Here is a 23,734-nt window from a genome sequence, read left to right on the forward strand (position 1 = left end):
AGGTAGCAAACTTCAGCTTCATGGTAGAATATTAGGGAAATGCAATTAGTTTACAAAAGAAATTGATTACAAATCACTCATGTGACCCATCTTAGAATATTATTTGTGTGGGCCACTTACCAATTAGGACTAGCTGGGGTTATTGAGAAGGGCAGTGGGAATGTCGCAGGCTTGTGTGAATGGTCCCCAGTTTGTTGTGTGAATGGTCACAGGATTGTTTGATCCATGGAAGAGGGTCATGTATTTTGAAAGAACTGAACTGGCAGACTCGTTAAGAGTCCTGAGAAAGTCTTCTAACAATGTTTCAAGAACTGCTTTCAACAGATTGCTCCCATAGGGGTTGTGATGACAAGATTAAATTCATTACAGAACACTCAGAGACTTTGGAACAATCATTCTTCCTGTGCTCCATGTGGGAATGGAACAGAAAAAAGCTCGAATATATATGGTACAGTGCTCTTCACAGTGGTTCACAGAGTTTCGTTGTAGATTATCCCACCCCAACAGTCATATCCTACCCTATCAGAGACAGGGTCTTGTATGAAAGCAGTCATATTGTATACCAACTCAGCTGTGACTTCAGTTCAAATTTTTATTTAATCTTAACGCTTTAATAATAACCAATCTAAAACTACAACAAAGAGCAAAATTGACTATCCAGTGGTGGAACACGCTGCTGAGCGCAACAGGCTTGTCTTCTTGGTCATTGCACAACCTGTGGCATCTGGATCCCCCCCACGTCACCCCTTTGCCATTTTTCCTAGTATATGTAGCTGGCAGTTGCCATTACAGTCCTCCTCATCTCAGTCCTTGGTAGCCCCAGTTGCACATCCACCTGCACCATCACCCTAGTGCCTCCTATTTCACTCTGTTAATCTACTGTACACCCCCACCCCCCAAACACTCAACCGAGCGAGGTGGCGCAGTGGTTAGCACACTGGACTCGCATTCGGGAGGGCGACGGTTCAATCCCGCATCCGGCCATCCTGATTTAGGTTTTCCGTGATTTCCCTAAATCGCTCCAGGCGAATGCCGGGATGGTTCCTTTGAAAGGGCACGGCCGACTTCCTTCCCCGTCCTTCCCTAATCCGATGAGACCGATGACCTCGCTGTCTGGTCTCCTTCCCGAAAACAACCAACCAACCCAAACACTCGTCCACTAAATCGTACATCACATGCAACTTCCCCTGACTGCTCATGGGTGTGTCTTCTGTTTCTGCATACCTATTTCTTTCCATTGTTACCTTTTCCACTCACCCCCTTTTACCCTCACTGCTCTCCTCACCCTCTTCATCCAACAAAACTCCTCACCCTCTCCATCCAACAAAACTCCTCACGCCAGTTGGGCTGCTGCCCTAGGGCAATGTAATTAATTGGGTCAACGTAGCTGTGCATGTTTGAGTCCATGGGTCTGTGTTTTTCATCAGCTTTGGAGGAAAACGTTAAAAGCTACGGAGAACATTGTCCGAAAACGCAACATCGTTTCCAGTCTTGTTCTATGTGCATGTTGTCTATTCAGTGCCTTACCTATATGGCTAGTGGTTATCTTTATGTAGACTCTAAAAAAAGCTTGATTTCTTTTGCTGCCAGATTTTGTGTTAGTTCATTTTAAACTCGTTTAACTGACTTAATTACCAGTTATTACTTTTAGTTTCACAGATTTGCTTGTTTATCATTTAATTCTTGTACATAAATATTTAGATCAGATTGTAGATGATATGAAAATTCCAAGAATTAATGATTTCATTTCTTTTTGACTGTTTTACGTTTGTGTTTTAAGTTGGCCACTTCAGTGTAATCACTTCAATTTTAATTTTATTTATTTATTTTTTTCTGTCTGTTAATCAGGAGAACCACGAGATTTTCAGTGGAAGGGAAATGACAATGCAGCTATTTTAGACAACTGTTCTTCCATCCAAAAGCCCCCTGGACAATCATCACAAGAAAGTAGTTGTGAGGAATTCACAAACAAAACTCAAAAGAGAAATTCATTGCTTGCCAACAATAAGTTCACAGAAAGAGTTCTTGGACTTGGTTCTACTAATGCTGTAGTTGAAAAATGTGATACTAAAAATACAGGAAACCGACCATGTTTAGAAGAAGAAAGAACTAACTGTGCAATCGCTAAAAGAAATGAACCAGAATGTAGCAACACTGCTACAACTACAAAGAAGCATTTTCTGGCAACTAAAAGAAGTTTCGATATTGTTAATGATAGTGAAGACTCGAGCGATGAAGATAATGGCATTGTCAACTTGGGGACGAATTGCCAAGATGCAAAAATCAATGATAATCAGTATGGAAATAAGGAGCAATCGGTTGTCGTGAGAAGAAATAATACACCTCAAGCATTGGTGGTAAGTTTTATTGGCGGCGGAGGCAATGGTGGTGGTGGAGGAGGAGGACATGAGCATCATTAATATTGATATTACATCTGAAAAATTTGATTTTTTAGCATGTAATCTTCTTAAAATGTTCTTGTGGTTTTGAAAATGATACTGCATGCACATTTCAGGTTAGTCTTCTCGTCTCTGGGATATCTTGAGTTTAACATATGTCATTTAGTAGTTCAATAAAAATACCTTTGTTTCCTTCGGCGTTTATTTCATGGCTTACAAAGTGTCATGTAAAAGTAGGTATGCAGCTATTCTTACTGTTTGGCATACTCTCCCAGAAGATTATCCATATAATGATCCCGCAGATCTTGTTTTGACTTCTTTGCCGTGGCCGTGACTCAGGCAAAATAAATCCGTTGTCTAGTAAGTAGGAAACTTGGCACCACGTGCTATGATTAGCTGGCATTCGTCGGTTGATGGGCAGCGCTGTGGTTGTCGGTTCACACATACAAACATCCCTCGCACCGTCACTGCCCCACAAGATACATGCAAGTGTCGAATAGGTCTTGCTGTTTGTCTCCACCTCACGTCAGAGGCATTCACACGTAATCTTCGCTTCAGAGCGCACACGTGTCACCTACAATTTAGTCATGCAGTAAGCATGGCGGCACAGTATTCATTTAATGAACAATGAGATATGGTTTTTGTTTAAGGATTAGCTGATGCTAATGCGCATGAAGCTAGATAGATGTATGAGAAATGGTACCCTGCACGACACCACCCACACCTGCAAACATTTACAGCAATTTACCAGCAACTTGGTGAAACAGGCTGATCAGCGGGATATCATGGTGATGCTGGAAGACCTCGAACACGATGGGATGCTGCATTTGAAAAGACTGTTCTTGAGCGCTTCAAGGAAGCACCTACGACAAGTATTCGGCAGTTGGACATGACATGGGGTTCACTCATTGGTTAGTCTGGAAGGTTTTGAGTGATGATGGCCAGCATCCATCTAGTTTCCACCCTGTCCAAGACCTAAATCCTGTGGTGGACTATGATCACAGGCTGGAGTTTTGCTGGTGGTTTCTGCGACGTGTTGCACGAGATCCCCGCCATTGTGTTGTATACCAACGAGTGCACCTTCCATCGGGATGGCCTTTACAACACTCGAAACGTTCATTACTGGGCAAGGGAGAATCCTCATGTCATGTGCGGGCAAGGGAAAATCCTCATGTCATGTGCGGGCAAGGGAAAATCCTCATGTCATGTGCATCCACGGACACTAGGAACGATTTTCGTTCAACATTTGGGCAGGCGTTGTGAGTGATCATCTGATTGGGCTGATCTGTCTACTTCCTTGACTTACCGGGGCCAATTAGCTTCACTTTTTGCAAGAAACTGTACATGGCCTGCTGGAAGATGTTCCCCTGGACATACGGCTACGCATGTGGTTGCAGCATGATGGGGCGCCTGCACACAACAGTCGTGCTGTGCACGGATATTTAAATGAACTCTTCGATGGCCAGGTAATTGGCAGAGATGCTCGTAGGACATGGCCCCTGCGATCACCAGACCTCATGCCACTGGACTTTTTCCTGTGGGGATTCTTCAAGGTTCTATTTCACCCCAGGACAATGCCAGGAATCTTTGAAAGAGTTCGGCAAAACACGGTTCGACGTTACCAAGCTTGTGTCGCTTCAGATTTTTATGCATTTGAAACACCTCACAGACTGAGGAACAAAGGATTTAACAAGCTGCCAATATATAATAACCTTGAACTATTTTTGGTACAATATTTTTCTTGAAGGCATGAATAAAGGTACTGGTATCTACTCCATTAGCCATAGGTCCCTACTGGTTCCAGCAAAAATAGTTAACACATTGGCACTCTAAGTCAGTGCACAGTTTTTAGATGTGACAAGCCCTTAATATTTCACATCTGATATGCTATGAAAAAAAAGAGAAAAGCTTTGGTTTAAGCAATATTAAGGTAAGATGTCTGACTGTGGATGCTAAATGAGGCACAATGCAGAGCTACTTTCTTTCTGCTGTATTCTTCTGAATACTCACCCATTTAGTCAACCGGTTTGGACGTCTAAGTAAAATGGAAGTCCTGGTCGTCACTTACAACGAATGACTGCTTCTGTCAGTTTTATCAAATTGAGACTGTATGAGCACTTCCATCACCTTTTTGCACTTTGAAATCCTTTCCCTGTGGTGAGTTACGAAAATATGCTCAAATGCTAGCGATATAGTCAGTCATTCAGTTGATAAATATGTGGAACCATTAGAAATCACAGTAATTCAGTCTTGATTCAAGATTTCTTTGCAGTAGACAGACAATGTACCCTTTGACCACCCCCTGAACTGTCAATATTGAAGGCAAGGCCAGGTACTGTGTGCCACATCTTCACTGAGACCTGATGAACTGTTGAAATCAATATTAAGGGCATAGTTCTCATCGCTTCTACTTTTGCAATTATTACTGATTAAATTGATGTCTAGTTTCAAGCATAACAACTGGAAAGAAAATATTTGTAATCTGCATTGGACTTCCTACTAAGGAACTTACATTAAGGGCAGTTTCTCCCATGTACACAATTATTTGAGGAGATGAAGTATCCTTTGCCCTGCCCCTCAGTATTCAATGAAGGATGATGCAAAAAGAGTGTTAAAAGAAATAATCTTCATTAGAACTGGATCAGAGTTGTTTGAAACCTTCAATGGGGTATATGTTCTTACCTTCACTAAAATGCATTCTTATAGTCAAATAAGCTACATTTGCATACAAAATACTTCATTTGATGATTGCCCTCAGCTTATGTGGGACAGAAAAGCAGCCACTATATTACAATAACTACTAAGCTCTAATAATAAGTGCTGCAGGGAACTGGACTACACACTGAACCTGTCAAATGTGACAAAGGAGACAAAAATTATGAAGTACAGAAGTAGCTTTGGTTATACACAAAAAACAAACACTTCAAAAAAGATAGCTGACACCAGCAGGAAACAAGTACTAATGTTGTGTATGTCAACAACGCACTGTTTTTAAACTATGGAAACTTGGTGCCACATGCTCCGATTGGCCGCAGGATCAGCCTGTTACCAGATGTTCTGGACAATGCCTGACCGCGAATGCTTTGCCTGCCAGAGATCGTGATCTATCCAAAGCAGCCCGCATGCTCACATGCTCGATGGCCTTGGCGCAAATGCGTCAAGGTCCCGACACATCCATTGTAGTTTCATGATAAGACGTACCGGGAACAAACTCGTCAACAGCTGTTAGTTCACCTATGGAAAGTCTTTTATGTGTCGGCCCTGAAGAGGACCTTTTTTGGAGCTAGGACATTGTTTACTTAAAGCAAATGCACAGCAACGCTACATTTGATGTGTGTCATCCTGCAGCACCATGATTCTGTCTGATGGAACTGCAGAAGAGCAATGCACAAAGTAATGCATGTGAATGGCCTGAGACGATACTCACCTTGCGTGCAGACCTGCCCTGCATTCAAAAAAGAAAAACGCAAGAATATAAAATTCTCAAATGCCTGCTATGTCAAGATATTAGAAATAAATATGCAAGACTTCACCCAGGAAAGCTTTGTGGAAGTGGTAATTGTACCTCAACCAGCTACAACTTTGACAAAACACCAATTCTCTCCACAGATAGACTGCCCAGCTGAGGGAGAAGACATCTGCTCTCTCTCTTTCGTATACTTGCTCTAGTGGAATCCTTTCTACACATAGCTTACATCCCAAGATATAACAGGCCTAGTGAGGCAATCCCCACCCCCACAACTTCCATGGGATAATACAAATAAGTCTAAAGAGGCCAAACTGTAGAAAAATTAATTGCATAACTTCATCATTGCCCACCAAATACTGGAGTTAAAATTCATTTCAGCACAGCTCCTGCAGATACTCTACCCTAGAGCTCACAACTTTTATCTCAACTGTCACTTGCTTATTTCACACAGTCACGATTATCTCCGCATTAGTGACTGTCTCTCAGAAAAGCTGATTGGTCAGTTTTTGGCACCAAATAGTAAAGATGATGTCAACATAGTGTCCAAAGTAATTTTATTTTAACATAATAAATCTTATGCTGTGTGAATTGTTTCAGCTGTGTACATCAGCATTTTTACACTAGAGCATATTAAGATTTTGTCTTACTGAGCAAGTTGTTACCTTTTTGAAGATTAATTCGTGAATAGGTATTCCACAAAATTATTCGATGGTTCCATCTGATTCATAGACTGTGCTTAATTATGACATACGACAAGGACTAATGTGAAGTTCATGGAGTCCTCAAAACCAGTGACATATGGCACCTGTGCAAACTAGAGTAAGCCAGATTGGGAATCGGCATCCAATATGTACGGCCACCACCAGTTGTCAGGCTATCTCAGAAGTACAAGCGATTTTCTCAAATATGAGACATGTAAGTACAACTGATTCTCATAGAGTTAAAACTTCAGTGTATAAATACACGTCCATCAACTCCGTTTATTAAATTTTATCCTAGCAGACACAACCGTTTCCACTGATTCTCTACTAGCAGTAGAAGAATTTTTTAGAAAAGTCCTGGGGCTCTTGTCTTACTACGTGTTTGATTCAGTTGTAATATAATTTGGCGAAAATGCTGTTATGATGAAGCTTGGGTTGTGTATTGTTGCTTAACACAATAAAAACAATGTTCAATATGCCACGTCTTATTATGGATATCCAACACCAAAAAATTCAGACATATCTTGTGTAATCCGGGGTGCTGCTTCTTGATGTTGCCACAGGTTCATCTTGATGTTACTGCATCACCACGTGGTATAAATAAGTTTCAGTACTTCTTGTTCACAAAGAATTTTATTTCGCACGCTAGATGTTTGGCGGCAAACGTATGAAGTCTGACTACATGCTGTTAATACAAAAATTCAGTCCAAGACAGACTTAAGACTGTTGTAGGGCTGACCTCTGGCAGCATAAAAATCATCTCTATTTATATGATGTTAAACAATTACTGTTATTGTTACATATTGAATTTTTCATATTTAATAGTTAAAGTTTTTACATACATCTTCCCAAATTGCAGTGAAGATTACATGGAATAACAGTGAATAATTTCGTACAAAGACAGGAAAGCATCTGTTTCTATTAAGACTATAAATTACATGTTTTAAGTTTGCAACAATATATTTTGTTAATTTGCATATATTATTTTGCTAACTTAAAGTAAAATAATCCTATCATTTTCAGGTGAACAGAGCAATTAGTTTTATTGAATGAAAGTCCTAGATTCAATTAATTAAATTTTGTACAAGTAAAATTTTACATTTGCCTATAGTTGTAATTAAAGTTCTATTAACTGACACAAATTAAAACATGAACATGTTTGATTCTGTCTGAAAAATCATCGTGTCATATTTCTGTTAGGAGAGTGAAAAATTTCTGACATAAAATACATAAAAACAGCTGTTCCTCGGTGACTTGAAATATCGGAACTTTAATCGTTAATTACTCCATAATTATAATACCAATTTTATTCCTATAATGTGCCTGTAGTTTGTATTGTGTGTAAATTATGATGGTACATTGGTTTTTAATCCGACATCTTTTCTTCACCCTATATACTGGTGAGGCCCAACATAAACAATGTCAAAACAATAGTTTAAATTAGTGTAAATTACGAAGTTGCTACACGAAGAATCTTCGGTGTATTTGAATCCAGATAAACAGGATCATGTTTCCTTCATTCTGTATATTGATGCGACACAATGTAGACAAAGTCAAAGCAACAGTTTAAATTGGTGTAAATTACTAATATTACATATATGCCCTCTTTGGGAGAGTGGAGATGAGACTGGAATAGGATACAGGATCGCAAAAGGGGTTGTGGTATTACACAGTCAATGGAAGCCGCAGTGTACACTACATTATTTTGTAACACGTCCACAGAAATGGAAGCATCTCAGCCATGGGAATTAACTGCACATTCTCGAAGTCTTTTAATTGGGTATGGTGAGAAGGGGCATTTTCCTCCAAATGGCCAAAGAGTTGCATTATTTCAGCCTTGAGGTCAGCAAAGGTTCCTCATTTTTTGAACAGCAACACCAGGATATCTCTCTGGAATGGATTGTGCAAACTGTTTGAAAGAATGGTGAACTGCTAAATTTACAAATTCAGGTAATATTTATTCCAGTATCAATGCAGTTTTTAGCTATCTTATACTCTTTATTTATCCAATTAAAATGCATCCATGCACCTGTCCATTATTTAATATTTTGTAATTGCTGTCAGTGGCATCATGTATGTGGTGAGCTGTGCGGTTTGTCCATTGCTGAGTGTTGATGACTTCTCTTTACACTGCAGCTCCACATTACTGGTATAACAAAATGTCAGATCTAGGGAGGTGTTCGAAAGGCTCAAGAGTGGATGCTGAACAGTGGCATCCAGTTCTATAAAATACCCCCACTACCAATGTGGAGACCCATTGGGTGACCTCACCCATTCAACCTGTGAGTGGACGGATGGCTGCTTCTCCACTCCTTCAGCAGGGTCCAAGCAGGCAAATGAGGGGAATGGTTTACTAGTTATCAGGAGTGCCAATGCTAGGTGTGTTATGGAGCCCCTTAGGTAGACGGCAATCAGGGCGGAAAGAAAGCCAATGTGCACTTGATACGTCTGCCAGGAGACCTCATCCGAGATGTTGGACAGCCTTGTCTGTGGCCTTTGAGCGTGCAGGGTGCAGTCATCTGCAAGTTGTGCCTCACATCAGCACAAACAATGCATGATGTGTGGGCTCTGAAGCCATTCTCCGTTATCGTGTGGGGATTTGTAGGACACCCTTGATAGGTCAGGGGTGCACTACACAAAGGAAGAAGCTACTCAGCGTGAAGGTTTTTTAGGCTAGACAGTACTTTGAGGTGGTCTATGGCTACTTGCAGTCAATACACAGCCTTCTGAATAAAGACACTTCAACTGTCACAATATCAGCATACTGTCGAAGTGTTCAATACAGTTCCCGAATTTACTGCCCTCTGGGAAAATTCTCACGCTCAAATTCTTCATGGATTGAGAGCTGTCTGAAACCCGAGGTGGAAAGCTCTGAGATATTTAGCAAGATATGGAACAAATATCGCAAAGACAGATTAGAAGCCATAGGTGGGGGAGTGTTCAATGCAGTTGACAAAAATGTTGTCTTTATTGAGCTCAAAGTTGAGTGTGACAGTGAAGTTATCTGGTTGCATATAACAGGTGTAGGTGAAACCAAGTTAATTGTTGGATGTTTTTACCAGCCACCTGATTCTGATGTGACAGTTCTAGAGTCATTCAAAGAAAATCTTCAGTCACTAGTGCGTAAATACTGACTTCATGCAAGACTAGTTGGAGGTGGCTTTAACCTACCGAGTATTAATTGGGATCACTGTGAATTCATTGTGGGCGTACAGACAGGCGGTCATGCAAAATACTTTTGAACATGTTTTCTGAAATCTATCTTGAGTAGCTAACTCGGCAGCCCACACGTATTGGAAATATCTTAGATCTTGTAGCTATAAATAGGACGGATCTTATCGACAATGTCAGTATAGAAGCAGGAATTAGCGAACTTGATATCATAATAGCAACTATGATTATGAAAGTTAATGAATCAGGCTAGGAGAGAATTTTTGCTAGACAGAGCAGAGAAGTAGTTGTTAGCATCCCAGTTAGAGAGTGAATTGACATCACATAGTTCCAGTAAGGTAGATGTAGAGGAATTATGGGCAAAGTTTAAGCAGATTGTAAATCGTAGTTTGGAGAATTAACTGCCTAGTAAGTGGATAAAGGATGGGAAGGAACCACCATGGTTTAATAACGAAATTGGAAGATGCTGAGGAAACAGAGGCTGTCGCACTCTCTTTTCAAAAGATAATGCCCAAATGTTGGCAAGCGAAGCTTAGTAGAGATTCATGCGTTTGTGAAAAGATCTATGCATGAAACACACAACTACCATAGTCACACCTTAGCAAAAAGATCTGGCAGAGGACCTGAGAAAATTATGGTCCTATGTAAGGCTTTCATTCAGTCCGGTATGGCAGTTGAAGATAGCAAAACAAAAGCTGAAGTTTTAAATTTCACTTTCAAGAAATTGTTCACACAGGGGAGTCATGTAAACATACAGTCATTTGAGCATCACTGACTCCCATAAGATGACAAAGTAATTATCATCCCTGGCATAGAAAAACAGCTGGAAGGTTTGAAAGTAAATAAATCACCAGGTCTGTATGGAATCCCAGTTGGTTTTACAAAGAGTATTCTATGGCATTGGCCCTTTACCTAGCCTGCATTTATCATGAATCCCTTGCCCAGCACAAAGTCCCAAGTGACTGAAGAAAAACATAGGTAATTCTAGTATATAAGAAGGGTAAAAGAACAAACGCGAAAAATTACAAGCTAATATCCCCAACTTCAGTTTGCTGCAGAATCCATGAACATATTCTCGGTTTGAGTATATTAAAATTTCTTGAGACTGAGAAGCTAATGTCCAAGTATCAGCTTGGATTTGGAAAGCATTGCTTGTGCAAAACTCAGCTTGCCTTTTGTCACATGACATACTGCAAACTGTGTATGGAGGGCAACAGGCAGATTCCATATTTCTAGATTTGATACGTTGCAGCATTGCAGGCTGTTGCCATAGGTATGAGCACATGGAATAAGATCACAGATATGTGAGTGGCTCTAAGTAATAGAATGCAGTATGTTGTCCTCAAAAGTTGAGTGACTGTAGGAAGATACTACATGACTTAGACAAAATTTCTGGTTGGTGTAATGAATGATAGTCAGCTCAAAATGTAGAAAATGCAGATGAATAGGAAGAACAAATCTGAAATGTTCAGATACGATATTACTAGTGTCCTGCTTGCCACAGTCAAGTCATTTAAATATCTGGGCATAACATTGCAAAGCGATACAAAATGGAACGAGCATGCAAGAATTGTGGTAGAGAAGGCGAAAGGTTGACTCAGTTTATTGGGAGAAGTTGAGGAAAGAGTGATTCACCTGTAAAGGAGACTGCATATCGGACACAGGTGTGACCTATTCTTTAGTACTGCTAGAGTATTTGGGATCTGTAACATGTCGGATGGAAGCAAGACACTGAAGCAGTTCAGAGGAGAGGCTGTTAGATTTGTTACCGATAGGTTCAAGCAACACGTAAGTGTTACGGAGATATTCGGGAACTCAAATGGGAATCCTGAAGGCAATACGACATTCTTTCTCAGAAACACTAGTGAGAAAATTTAGAGAATTGGCATGTGAAGCTGACTGCTGAACTATTCTACTGTCGGCAACATATGTTGCGTGTAAGGACCACGAAGATAAGATACGAGAAATAGGTCTCATACCGAGGCATATAGATGGTAGTTTGTAAGTGGAACTGGAATGGAAATGACTAGTAGTGGTATGGGGTACCCTCTGCCACACACCATACGGGGCTTCCGGAGTGTCTGTGTAGATGTAGATGTGGATGTAGATGTAGAGGTACATGTGGCTCTGTAGTCTCTGGTTTAGGTATCCACATTCTAAACATATCATAAATAATCAGGTGTAAGAAGTGGTGGGGCAGTTTCACTTCTGAGGCTTTTTTGATTAGAAACTAAAATGGTTATCACATGGGTGCCAAATAAAATTATTGTATACAAAAGTTAAACGCTCTAAAATTGCTCTAATATTTCTTAATGGCACCTTGTAGTAAGGTGACTGTACAGTTACAGTTCTGTGAAAATCCTAGAAATCCTTTATGTTATCCCAGTTAGGTTAAGGATGTATAACATACGGATGTGCAGCACCATTGGTAATAGACTAGATTTTGTCCAAGGTAGTGGTATGAGGCTGGCAATGAGCCTTTTGCACAGGTCCCATTGAAGGCCTTCTGGCAGAAGCATGCTACTGCTATTGCAAGTTAAGCATCAGAAACTCCTACTTAATTATGTGATAATGATTGGGTAGACTTCTGGTGATCCGTGCTGTCTGACTATGGCAGTCAGAAGTCTAGACTTTATGTGAAATGTTTGGGATGTAGCAGAACAGCTGGAAGTGTTGAGAAATTGTCTTTAGGTGCCTCCAATCAACTGTATGCACAGATCCTCTCTCGGACTACTCCGTAGTCCATTGCTAACTCAAACATACACCTTGACCTGCTCTGTGGACCTAAAGGGAATACATACCTTAACGTCTATAGGTAACTGTTTCCTTTAATCCTTCATGGGTATATTAATTCAGAAACCATCTACACTGATGGCTATAGAACTATTGTACAGTTCAGTGTGTGTTTGTGTACTGTAGTAATGCCAAGTGCATTCACTGCGGTGCTGGCAATTGTTACCAAAGCCCTAAAACATATTGTAACCAAAAACAGTAAAACGTCCCTGTTGGGCTGTGACTCATAGAGCTGTCTTCAATCTGTTAGCCAGCACTGTGCATGGTATTCATTGTCTGTTAATGTTCAGGTTCTACTGTTGATCTCTGCCATGTTGGTGCTACCATCACTTTAATGTGCTTACCAAGGCACATTCTTTTGCCTGAAAGCAGCTCACAGCCCAGCTTGCTAAGGAAGCAACTGTGAGAGAATTATTAGGCATTAGAATACCTGGTATTGACCTAAGAAGCCAAGAAAAGCATCTAATCCTAACAGGAAGGGAATTTGATTGCTAAACTTTTACTACCCCCAATAAAATGAGAAGGCTGAAGGAAACCACTACTGAACTTTGAGGAAAGAATTTTGCCACTTTATGCAGACTGTGGATCATACCTACAAGGCTCGGTAATGATTTTCTCTCATGGCAAGAGGATCTGCCTAAGTTTGGGTGTACCCCCTGCTCACGTTGGCCCGTATATTGATGAAGTACTGACATGGTGAAGTGACTATTGGATGAATTCTAAGATTCATTAGAGAAAGTGAATTTTACCTCAGTTTGAAGATCCTTTCAGCTTTATGTTAGTGTTTATCATGAATGTGGAGGGAAAGACAATCACTGTAGTAAGAGCCCTGTAGGGCTTCCATCTGCTTTGCACCCTGTGTTGATGTAATCAGTTACTCCTTACAGCATTTTAGGCATCCAGCTCCTTTAGTGGCTTCCCACTGCCTTGCCACCTGCCTTCTGTGTTTTTGAGACATAATTGATGCTAATGTTTTTTCCTACAGTACTCTTAGTTTCCAAGTCATTGAGTGGAATTGAGGCTTGCAACCCCCCCCCCCCCCCCCCCTACACACACACACACACACACACACACACAAAATAGAGGGAAACATTCCACGCGGAAAAAATATATCTAAAAACAAAGATGATGTGACTTACCATACGAAAGTGCTGGCAGGTCGATAGACACACAAACAAACACAAACATACACAAAATTCAAGCTTTCGCAACCAACGGTTGCTTCGTCAGGAAAGAGGGAAGGAGAGGGAAAGACGAAAGGATGTGGATTTTAAGGGAGAGGGTAAGGAGTCATTCCAATCCTGGGAGCAGAAAGACTTACCTTTGGGGGGAAAAGGGACAGGTACACACACACACACACACACACACATCCATCCGCACATACACAGACACAAGCAGACATTTGTAAAGGCAAAAAGTTTGGGCAGAGATATCAGTCGCTGGCAGGTCGATAGACACACAAACAAATATAAACACACACACAAAATTCAAGCTTTCGCAACCAACGGTTGCTTCGTCAGGCAAGAGGGAAGGAGAGGGAAAGACGAAAGGATGTGGGTTTTAAGGGAGAGGGTAAGGAGTCATTCCAATCCCGGGAGCGGAAAGACTTACCTTAGGGGGAAAAAAGGACAGGTATACACTCGCGCGCACACACACACACACATATCCATCCGCACATATACGTCCCCACAACGACCCCATTAAGTTTTATTTACATTCCCTCACAACATCCCCACAATGACCCCATTAAGTTTTATTTACATTCCCTCTTTGTTTTTAGATATATTTTTCCCACGTGGAATGTTTCCCTCTATATATAGAAGATCACTAGTCTTTAACCCACTAAAAATCAAGTGTGCATTTTAAATATCTGCACATTCCTGTGTTCTTGATGTTACTTTTAGTCAAGTAATGGATTACAGTAGTGCTGTGACGTGTACTGCTGCCATAGGCTTATCCAAAAATTTTATCAAGGAAGATCGCCAAATAGCCATATGTATTTTTAGAAGTTATTTTATTTTATTTTGACTGACAGTTTTGGCATTTCATTACACCGTCTTCAGATCCAGTACGCACTTCATATACTGGGATAGAAGTTCATAGTTATGATATTGTTGTACTGAAGCCAACAGTGTCTGGATATCGTGAATTAGTTATTCGAGTTCTTCCTTAGATGACTTACTCCTCCCGGCAAACCAGGTCACGCTGGGCTCATAGAGTGCATAGGACGCTGCTGTATCTGTATACTCGCTGCAGTGTTAAAATTTTATGTGAAGGGCTGAGACATAAATATTTGGCGGTTTTTATCCAACATGAGTGCAGTGATGAAGGAAAAAGCGCACTTGTTGTATGACGTGTGTACCTTAGTTTGCACAATAAATGCTTGGCATTTCACATTCAGAATGGCTTGGGTAGGGTGTTGGAAAGAGGCAGCAGGAGAGTGTTGCCGATTCCAAATATGTGTAGAAGCCATGTCTAAAATTGCTCCTATTTTGGATGAGCAACCTAAACTTTTATGGATGAAAATGAATACTTACTGTGAATAATTCCCTGTCTGAAAACATATTGAAACCTGTTGGTGGAGGAGGATTTATTAGGACATTGAACTGATTAAATACAAAGATTATTTGAAAAACAAAAAAATCATTTGTTGGTCACTCAAATTAAAAGTTGAAGCACACATAAAACCATTTTCTTCTTCATACATCTGTTTAATAGATGGATGCTATTCCTGGTTGCAAACTGAAGCATTCTTGTAATTATATATCCGTGACACCTTTTCATTGACTTTGATGTAAACGACATTGTCGTTGTGTACAAATATTCAGAAGGACATCGTCATATCTTTGTAAGTAAGTGATTCCTGGGTTGGCCCAGAATTTCCCATGGTGACAGCATGTTGACCATGGTGCAGTTTTTCAAATCTCGGCACGCTTTACTTTTCTGAACTGTTTGGATGGTGTCACATTTGCAGAGAATGTCACTATTACATGTCCAACATTTGTGAATATGGTAAAGATGATATCCTTAAATACAAATTTTCCTCGTTCTTTGTAGAAGCCCTGTGTGTTAGTAACGATGTTCACACTCGAAGGTGTCACTATGAAATACTGTGGATCTGCGGTACCTAGGGAAATTGATTGTTGATTCAAATTCAGCACATATATCTCTTAGTCCTGATTTCACAAGTTCATTTTGCTTTGAACAATATATCATTACAGCAGATGCTAATTCCCTAAATTTCTGTGGGCTGAGCATCCATGCAAATTCATGATCCTCATAGTAATTAGAGTGAAACTTTGTATGCATGACAGAGAGTAGGCCATGAGTGTAACTAACCCAGTCAAATTGTAAATTGTCATATAGGTAGAATTCAGAAGTAAGTACACTTTGGCTTTGGTTGGTTTACAATTGTTGAACACACTTGAATGCTTTTTCAGGCATCCCATCCTGTCTGCAGAGCCAGAATAATAAATTGATGCAGTTCTAGTTGAACTGCTGCTTTAATGGCCTGTGTCTGTCTGGAAGAACTGAATATTCAAACAGTTCCTATGAACGTAAACTTCATGGTAGTTAAATATCGTATTTCAATACCCTTAAAAATTTGAAATGCTCCTTATCTGTTACAGGAATGTGAGGCATTTCCTGTTCCAATTTCACTGACACACTTTTATTCTCTTTAGGATTAGGCTCTTATATTGAGTTATCTGTTGTGCTTCAAACCAGAATTAGTTCTTGATTTGCGTTCATGATGTGTCTCGTATCCTAAACACACCCCATAAACATTTTTGGTGGGATACATACTCTAAAGCATAGACTTATTCATCTGTGTTTGTACCATCCTGCATTCTGTAAACCATTCAAGTCCAAAGTTGACACAGAAACATATGTGTTGATGGTTGACTTTGATTCCATCCTGTTGGTATCTTATTTCTTGAAAGATAAAGGCAATACTATTGCATGTAAGCTGGAAGTCGGTATAGGGCCTCCATCTTTCTTCTCAAATTTCCCTTCCAAGTATAGGAAACTGTTGCTTAGAATTGTGAAATCACCTTGGTGTAAAATTAGATACCTTATCTCATCATTATTATTAAATGTTGCTGAAGCAAAAGGCTTATGAGAGAAATATTCCAAGCAAATGCCTCACAAACTGGAGCCGTTATATTCTCCCATGTTGCTTCTGATATGATGTGATGTACTGATGGTTGTGCGCATCCCTTTTATACATTACTCCCATGCTGTTTAAAATGAAGTATCGCCATTGTCTCTCTTAGACAATCAACTATATTCTTGTCCCAGTCAACAGTATTCAAATTGAGATGGTCTGGTGCCTGCCCAGTCACTGGGAGGTGTATCAGTTTGCTTGGCACCTCAATGATTTTGTATTCTGGGCCTCTGTAGTAAAGAATTTGTTGTTTTTGTTAGTTAATCTGTTGTTCAGATACAGAGTCTTTGCAATAGTACTCTCGACAGTAAACACGCTAACTGCTTGTACATCCACGGGTTGTTCTGATCCTTAAAATTTATGTGAATTCTTCTCCAAAATGTGAATCCTTGAGAAGGCTAATTGTGGCCTTAGGGAACCCTAATGGCTAAAGTCTGTTGTCTGTTTTGCCATTTTTATTTTCATTAGACACATATTAACATTTGCATGGAACTTGAACTCTTTTACAGATGATTTTTTATAAATGCATTTAAATCATCAATATCATATGAGCTGGAGGTATTTCCACAACTTTACCAACTCCTAAATGTAGTTTATTGTTTGCCTTGGTGATACTAGGAATTCTGTTGAATGTATCAAGACCGATCAGTGCAATACTCCAGCTCCTTTGCCTAGATCCGTTGGTGGAAAGTAATTTGCACTTAATACTTATGAGAGTTCTTTTAAAGTCAGGAGGTATGACATCACATCTAAACATCAACTGACACAGTGACGTGTATGCTGCTTGTTTTTGTACGGTCATCAAGAGAGACATAGGCAGAAATATCTGCAGAGATATGTATCAGTGTCTTGATGGCATCAAACATTGTAGAACATGTGGTTGTTCGTAAAATTGTGGCACAATTCTTGTGGTAGATTTAAATCACTGAATGAATCAAACCAGTAGATTTTATTCCGTGTTTTACGTATGCAACACACTGAGTACAAGATGCCCCTGCAACATGTAGGTTTACAGTGCAGCATTCTTTAGATTTCCATGTTGCCTTTGGTATCATATTCTGCATGAACACTGTGAAATTTTTTAATGAATTTTCGCAGATCTCTTTTTGTAAAGTGGTCTTTTGGGGAGCAGAGTTATGAGACTTTTTTTATAAACAGTCCATGCCCTGCTCTGTTGTATAATTCTAAATATACTCCTTTCCTGACAGTGTCAGTTTCCATCATCCTATTATGCCTTTTTGCATTTAGAAATTGTGTTTGTGCATTCTTCACTGGTCAGGCTGTGGCTGGTACCCTTCCAGCCGAAGAGCCAATAGCTGATAGTGCCGTAAGTTCAAGATTAAGAATGGGGTGACTCTCCTGCTGTCTTAAGTATTGGTAGAATCCTGGACATTTTAACACCTTCATCATCTTTAATTCCCTTATTGCCACTTGATACACTTTCACAGCTTCGAATCACGTCCATGGGGTAGTTATATCTGGGTATGTGTGGTTGAACTGGTAGCCTAGTGAGAATATCACAACCATCTCCGATGCACTTCCTACCACTCACATTATGCCACTTCACTGTTTGAGATTTGTGCATGATGTTACATGCCATCTGATAAGTGTGGACCCAACTTTTGTGCGATGATGGGAAACCATCCCATTTAACTGAAGCCCTGTTCCCTTGATGTCTTATGACATGTTCTATTAGAAACACATTTGGTTTAGAGCTTCTCTGTAATTCTGTTGTGTAAAAACCTCCCAGCAATATCTACACCATTACTGTCCTTTAAGATGTAAGTTCTTGTGTTTGTTTGTTGCACTTTGGAAACTGTAAATATCTCCAGTGACCAGTTCAGTAGATAAGATTTCTCAAACACCGTCTTATATACCATTTTCAGCAACTGTCAATAAAATTCTTTAAGGCGGTTGGCAGCATTGTAAATATGTAAAATTGCCCATTTCGACCACTGTTGTAAATGGCTTGTGCTGAGCTGATGCCTGTTTTATTTTAACAACACTGACTCCTGTTTTATTTTAACAGCCACTGAGCTGTTTTATTGACAGTGACAATGGCCACAGAAGCGTACGCTTACATTTTCAGCAACTGATTTTGAAGAATGCTGATGTGAAGAAATGCCACACTAGTTGCATTAAAAATTGTTTTTTAACGCAACTGGTGTGCTGTTTCTTCACATTGGAAATCTTGTTATTCCATTCACACAGTCATTCCCGAGTGCAATTGGACTTCTCCTTTGTGCCACCAACTTGCTTCACACAGTCAAAGAGAAAGACTGGATGTGATGGAAGCTCAAAAAGTAGTTAGACTCCTTCATACAGTGAAAGTAAAATTATGTTTTACTTCAGTTTCAAAAGAACAATTTCAAATATTTACCAAAAATGGCAAAAAAAAAGTAATATAAAATAAAAATATCGGCACTTGATATTATTTCCATTTTGATATTGATATATCGGTGAAAAAGACATCGCTGATATTTCATCAAAAGCCCTAATATCTATGAGATCTGCTTGCCATAAATCAGCATGCTCACATGAGAATGTTTCACATGCCGGTTTGTGGAGTTATTGTTGTCTATAATAATTGTTCAATAATGCATCATCCTCGAAAATCTGAAATGACTGAAATGATTTCGTTTGTATGAGCTGTATTTCCTGCAGTGGTTGATATTATGAATAGACATTTCCATTCTATTATTTTGTTGGGGTCATCATAATATATACAGGGTGAGTCACTTAAGATCCGTTTATAATCTTGGACATCACATGACATCCAATAAAGTTCATGCTACATGTGTGTACTAACCACTCAGTGCGCAACAATAAATTCCCGTCAACCTCATGCCAGGCAGCTTCCCAGTGTAGTACACAAATGATGAATAGGTCAATATGCTTTTGGTGCTGGATGGATATGATAACTAAGATGTTGCTGCTGCTTCTCATACGTATTCACTCAAAGGCGCCATCCTGATAAAAATATTTTCTTCACCTGGAGCAACACCATTCAGAAAACTGGTAATCTTCTTCCACAAGTAATGGACACATGTCATCCAGGGACTGGACTTACTCCACAGAAGGCGTGATTCTTGAAACCATTCACCAGTCACCTCGGGAAGTACTCGTAATATTGCAGGGCAGTTCCAGATGTCTCAAAGACTGCTTGTTGAAGTTGCACGATGAAGAACTGCATCCATGTGATTACACATTAACTCAACACCAGCGGCCATAAGACCATATTCGAAAAATACAGTTTTGTGAATTGCTTTTGCACCAAGTGAAAGATAATGAACATTTTATAAATAACATGGCATGGACAGACGACTGTAACTGCACTCATGAAGGTATTTTGAACCTCCACAACAGCCATTATTGGTCAGAACACAACCATACGTCTCCCTTGAATGTGGGTTTGGGCATGTTTTGACATTAACCCATGGGTTGGAAATGTGGAGAGAGTGCTTTTGGGCTCTTACCTGTTGCCAAACAAGTTTAATATGCTCCTGTATAATATGTTTCTTTGCAATACTTTGCCTAATGTATTAGAAAACGTTCCATATGGTGTTCGGCAACAGTTATGGCTTTAGCATGATGGTGCACTGCCACACTTTGGAATGAATGTGTGTAACTGTTTAAATGAAGCATTTGTAGGGCAATGGATTGGCCATGGAGATCCAATGTTCTGGTCTTGGATGTTCCCCGCTCCTTAATCCACTATATTTTTATTTGTGAGGACACTTAAAGGAACAAGTTTATAGAACTCCAACTATGGGTGTACAGGATATAATAGCTCACTTGGATGGTGCTTTGGCAATAGTAGCTGCAGGTGACATGCATAGGGTTGAGCAAAGTATGATCCGGCAAGTGGCAAAGTCTTTGCAAATCCAAAGTGGTTGCTTTGATCATCTTCTCTAAAGTGAATGTAGCTCATGTGTGTACATACTGGCTGACTGATGTCAGACATACAGAATAGAATAATTGTGCATAGCACAATGTGCAATCTAGTGCAATCTATCTATTGTTTTTTTTTTTTTTTTCCACCTCATTGGATGCAGATACTGTTAATGTATCAGCTATTATTTTCTGTTGGCTTTATTTGTGTCATGGACGAAACACAATGGCTATTCATGTCTGTAGAAAGTTCATGTCATGTCTTAATGTTTAAATAAAGGTAACAGTAACAGAAAGAAGATACCACATTGTGGAGGTGTTAATTCTTTACAGTTTGATGCTTTAACTGGAAAAGAACAAAAGTTTTTCGTAAACGTGACTCCAACTTTGGCGAGTCTGCATATCTGTTCTCCACGGCTGGCTTTGTCTCATCTCACTGAGCTAATGGGACAGCTCTGGCACTGCACATGGGTCAAAGGGAATGGGAAATTGAAAAGAAAAGCGAAGACAGAAACAAAGAAATTAAAAAGACTGTGTGGGAATGTACATAAGTACATGGGCAAAAATCTTACCTTTGACTGGACCTGTGTTGCAGAGAGGGTCTCTGAAAGTCACTAAAGAGCATGGGAGTACAGAGTTTAATGCATCCACAACATTCCTGGACAATTTCAAAGCTTGATACAGCTAAGGATGTGCAGAAAATTTAGCAACAGAATGGAGTACAATACTGCACAACCTAATAGTAAATTATGATCCGAAAGATGTGTTCAGTGCCGATGAAAAGGGTATATTTTATTGTGTGCTGCCTACAAAATCTCTAGTAATTTGATATAAGTGCATCAATGGGAAATGTCTGAGGAAAGACTCAGTATACTGCTGCATGGAAACATGTTGGGTGAAATGGAGAAGCCACTGGTGATTGAGAAGGTAGCAAAACGCCCTTGTTTAAAAAATACAGGCATCAGTAAGCTTCCAGTCAAATGGATAAACAATAAAAAGGCATAGATGGTGTGTGTGTATCTTATGGAACAGTGGCTGGGCTCTTTCAATGTCAAAATGAAAAAAGGAAATTCTCAAGTTCACCTTTTCCTGGACAATACAATCTGCCACCTGAAAGTCAAGTTATCCAACAAGAAATTGGCTGGGTTCCTGCCCGGTTCAATCAGCTTCACACAACCTATGGACTACAGAGTTATGTATACATTCAAGTCCCAGGACTGATGATTACTTATGTAGTCTCTCATTCTTAGTGTTGAAGAGGCCAAAAGTGCATTTCCTCTTGCACATTCAGTTCCTGAACTGGATGCAATAAATTGTATTGGCAGTAAGAGAAATAAAGTCCAAAACTGTCACTAAGTGCTTCAAACAAAATGGGGCATGGAACTGATGAACAAGATGCTTCTGTACTCTTTAAAGTTCAAGAAACTTCTGCAGCAATTGCTGGATTAATTCAAATGCAAAACATTTTATGTAGTCTAAATGACTACATTTGAAGTGATGACTTTGTGTCAACTCACTCCACTTCTACTTTGGCAATAGATGCAATAGAAATCCAGAACACAGATGATGATTATGATGATATGAAAGAAAGAAAGAAGAAGAATAGGAGCAAAGTAGTGTCACTAGAAAAATTATACACCTGAAGAAGCTGTTGTATGCATAAACAATGTTATGCAATTTGCAGCACATACAAGTTCTTTCAAGCTGTTAGAACTATTATATAGTGTAAAATATTGCTCAAAAACAATTTTGAAAAGGAAATTCAATTGGGTTTGTCTCCTTGATATGTGGAAAAAAAGGGGGGAGGGGGAGAACGTGTAGCAAATAAATAAATGGAATAAGATACATGTATACAGATTGAAAGTTCAGTAAAAATACAGATGTGCTGTATCATGTATCAGTTACTGTAATGGTCTGGTGTTCTAAGGCACATCTACTGTATAGGAGTAAAGGTATCTAAATATGTTCATAGTTACAAATTTATGTGTTTGTGTACGATACTTTACAAATTTTATGTATTTTAGTGTTTTTTGTGTGATCTAGAAACTTGTCCAATTTGGAAAATTATTTTAGTCCCATGTGATTTTGTTTTGAGCAAGTTTTATTGTATTATTATTTTTCCTGTTTTTATTTTAATTTTTCTTTTCTGCAGCATTTTTTAAAACCAGTTAAAAGCACATAAAATTTGGATAAGTGTAAATATTGTTTTGATATTTAAGAAGAAAATAATAGAAGATAGGACACATTATAGATGACTAGGGATGAATACCTTGGTACTGTTACTTTGAGGTGATAACTGCCTGTCACAATTCTTAACATTAATAGTTAAGAGTAGAAGAGGCACTGTGCATTGGCTGTATGGTTGATACTATATTGGTTTAGTACATTATTATTATTATTATTATTATTATTATTAATAATCATCATCATCATCATCATACTAATTATCTATTGACAATTTTACTCTAGATGTATCTATAGATCTATAATACATTTTTGTGACAATACACATGCACTTTTTTATACTCCTTCTTATAAACAGGTTAGGTTGAAGTATTGGGACAGGTCTCCTTCACTAACTTGTTGTATGGTATGGTTATATCAATCATCCAAAGTTGTTTTGTTGTTGGTGAATTGTTGCTTTCTTCTTTTTCTTCTTCTGCAGCACCCCAATGGAATCCGTCATGAGGTCGCATATAGGCTCGTCATTTTTAGGTTTGTGTTCATATGTAGTTTTCTCATGTAGCTTTGGAGATGTTGTCTTTTAATGTGTTGAGTTTGTCCCATTTCTTGTTTCTAATTATTGTGTATGCATGTGGGTTTTGTGTTGTGTAGTTTTGGTATAATATGTGTCTGATGTTTGTATATTGTCTGCAGGAAAAGCTGTATGTTCTGATGATCCTTCTTGCCCACATGTACAGGTTGGTGTCTGTTTCACTCATGTGGTTTAAATGCATGGCATAAGGTCCGTGTCCAGTTAAGAATTGCACAAATACCTTCGCTGGGATAGGTATGGTTCATTCTTAACTGCTCCCTTATGTCATTGGCACTTAGGTTTGTATAGGTACTCTGGTAATTGTGATATTCATCTGGTAAATATGATATTCATTGGGTATATTCAGAGTAACGCACTCAGGGCCCTTCT

The 23,734-nt window shown here is 39.3% G+C and overlaps 1 protein-coding gene across 4 annotated transcripts in view; it reads left to right on the forward strand.

Moving 5' to 3' along the window:
- LOC126253029 (uncharacterized) overlaps positions 1 to 23,734 on the forward strand; it is a 344,974-nt gene that overhangs the window by 143,674 nt on the left and 177,566 nt on the right. For all 4 annotated transcript variants that reach the window (XM_049954093.1, XM_049954094.1, XM_049954095.1 and 1 more), the window contains one exon: positions 1,849 to 2,357. In XM_049954093.1, the coding sequence (XP_049810050.1) occupies positions 1,849 to 2,357 (509 nt within the window). The remainder of the gene's footprint in view (positions 1 to 1,848; positions 2,358 to 23,734) is intronic.

This window comes from Schistocerca nitens, chromosome 4 (assembly GCF_023898315.1).
Source record: "Schistocerca nitens isolate TAMUIC-IGC-003100 chromosome 4, iqSchNite1.1, whole genome shotgun sequence".
NCBI lineage: Eukaryota > Metazoa > Arthropoda > Insecta > Orthoptera > Acrididae > Schistocerca > Schistocerca nitens.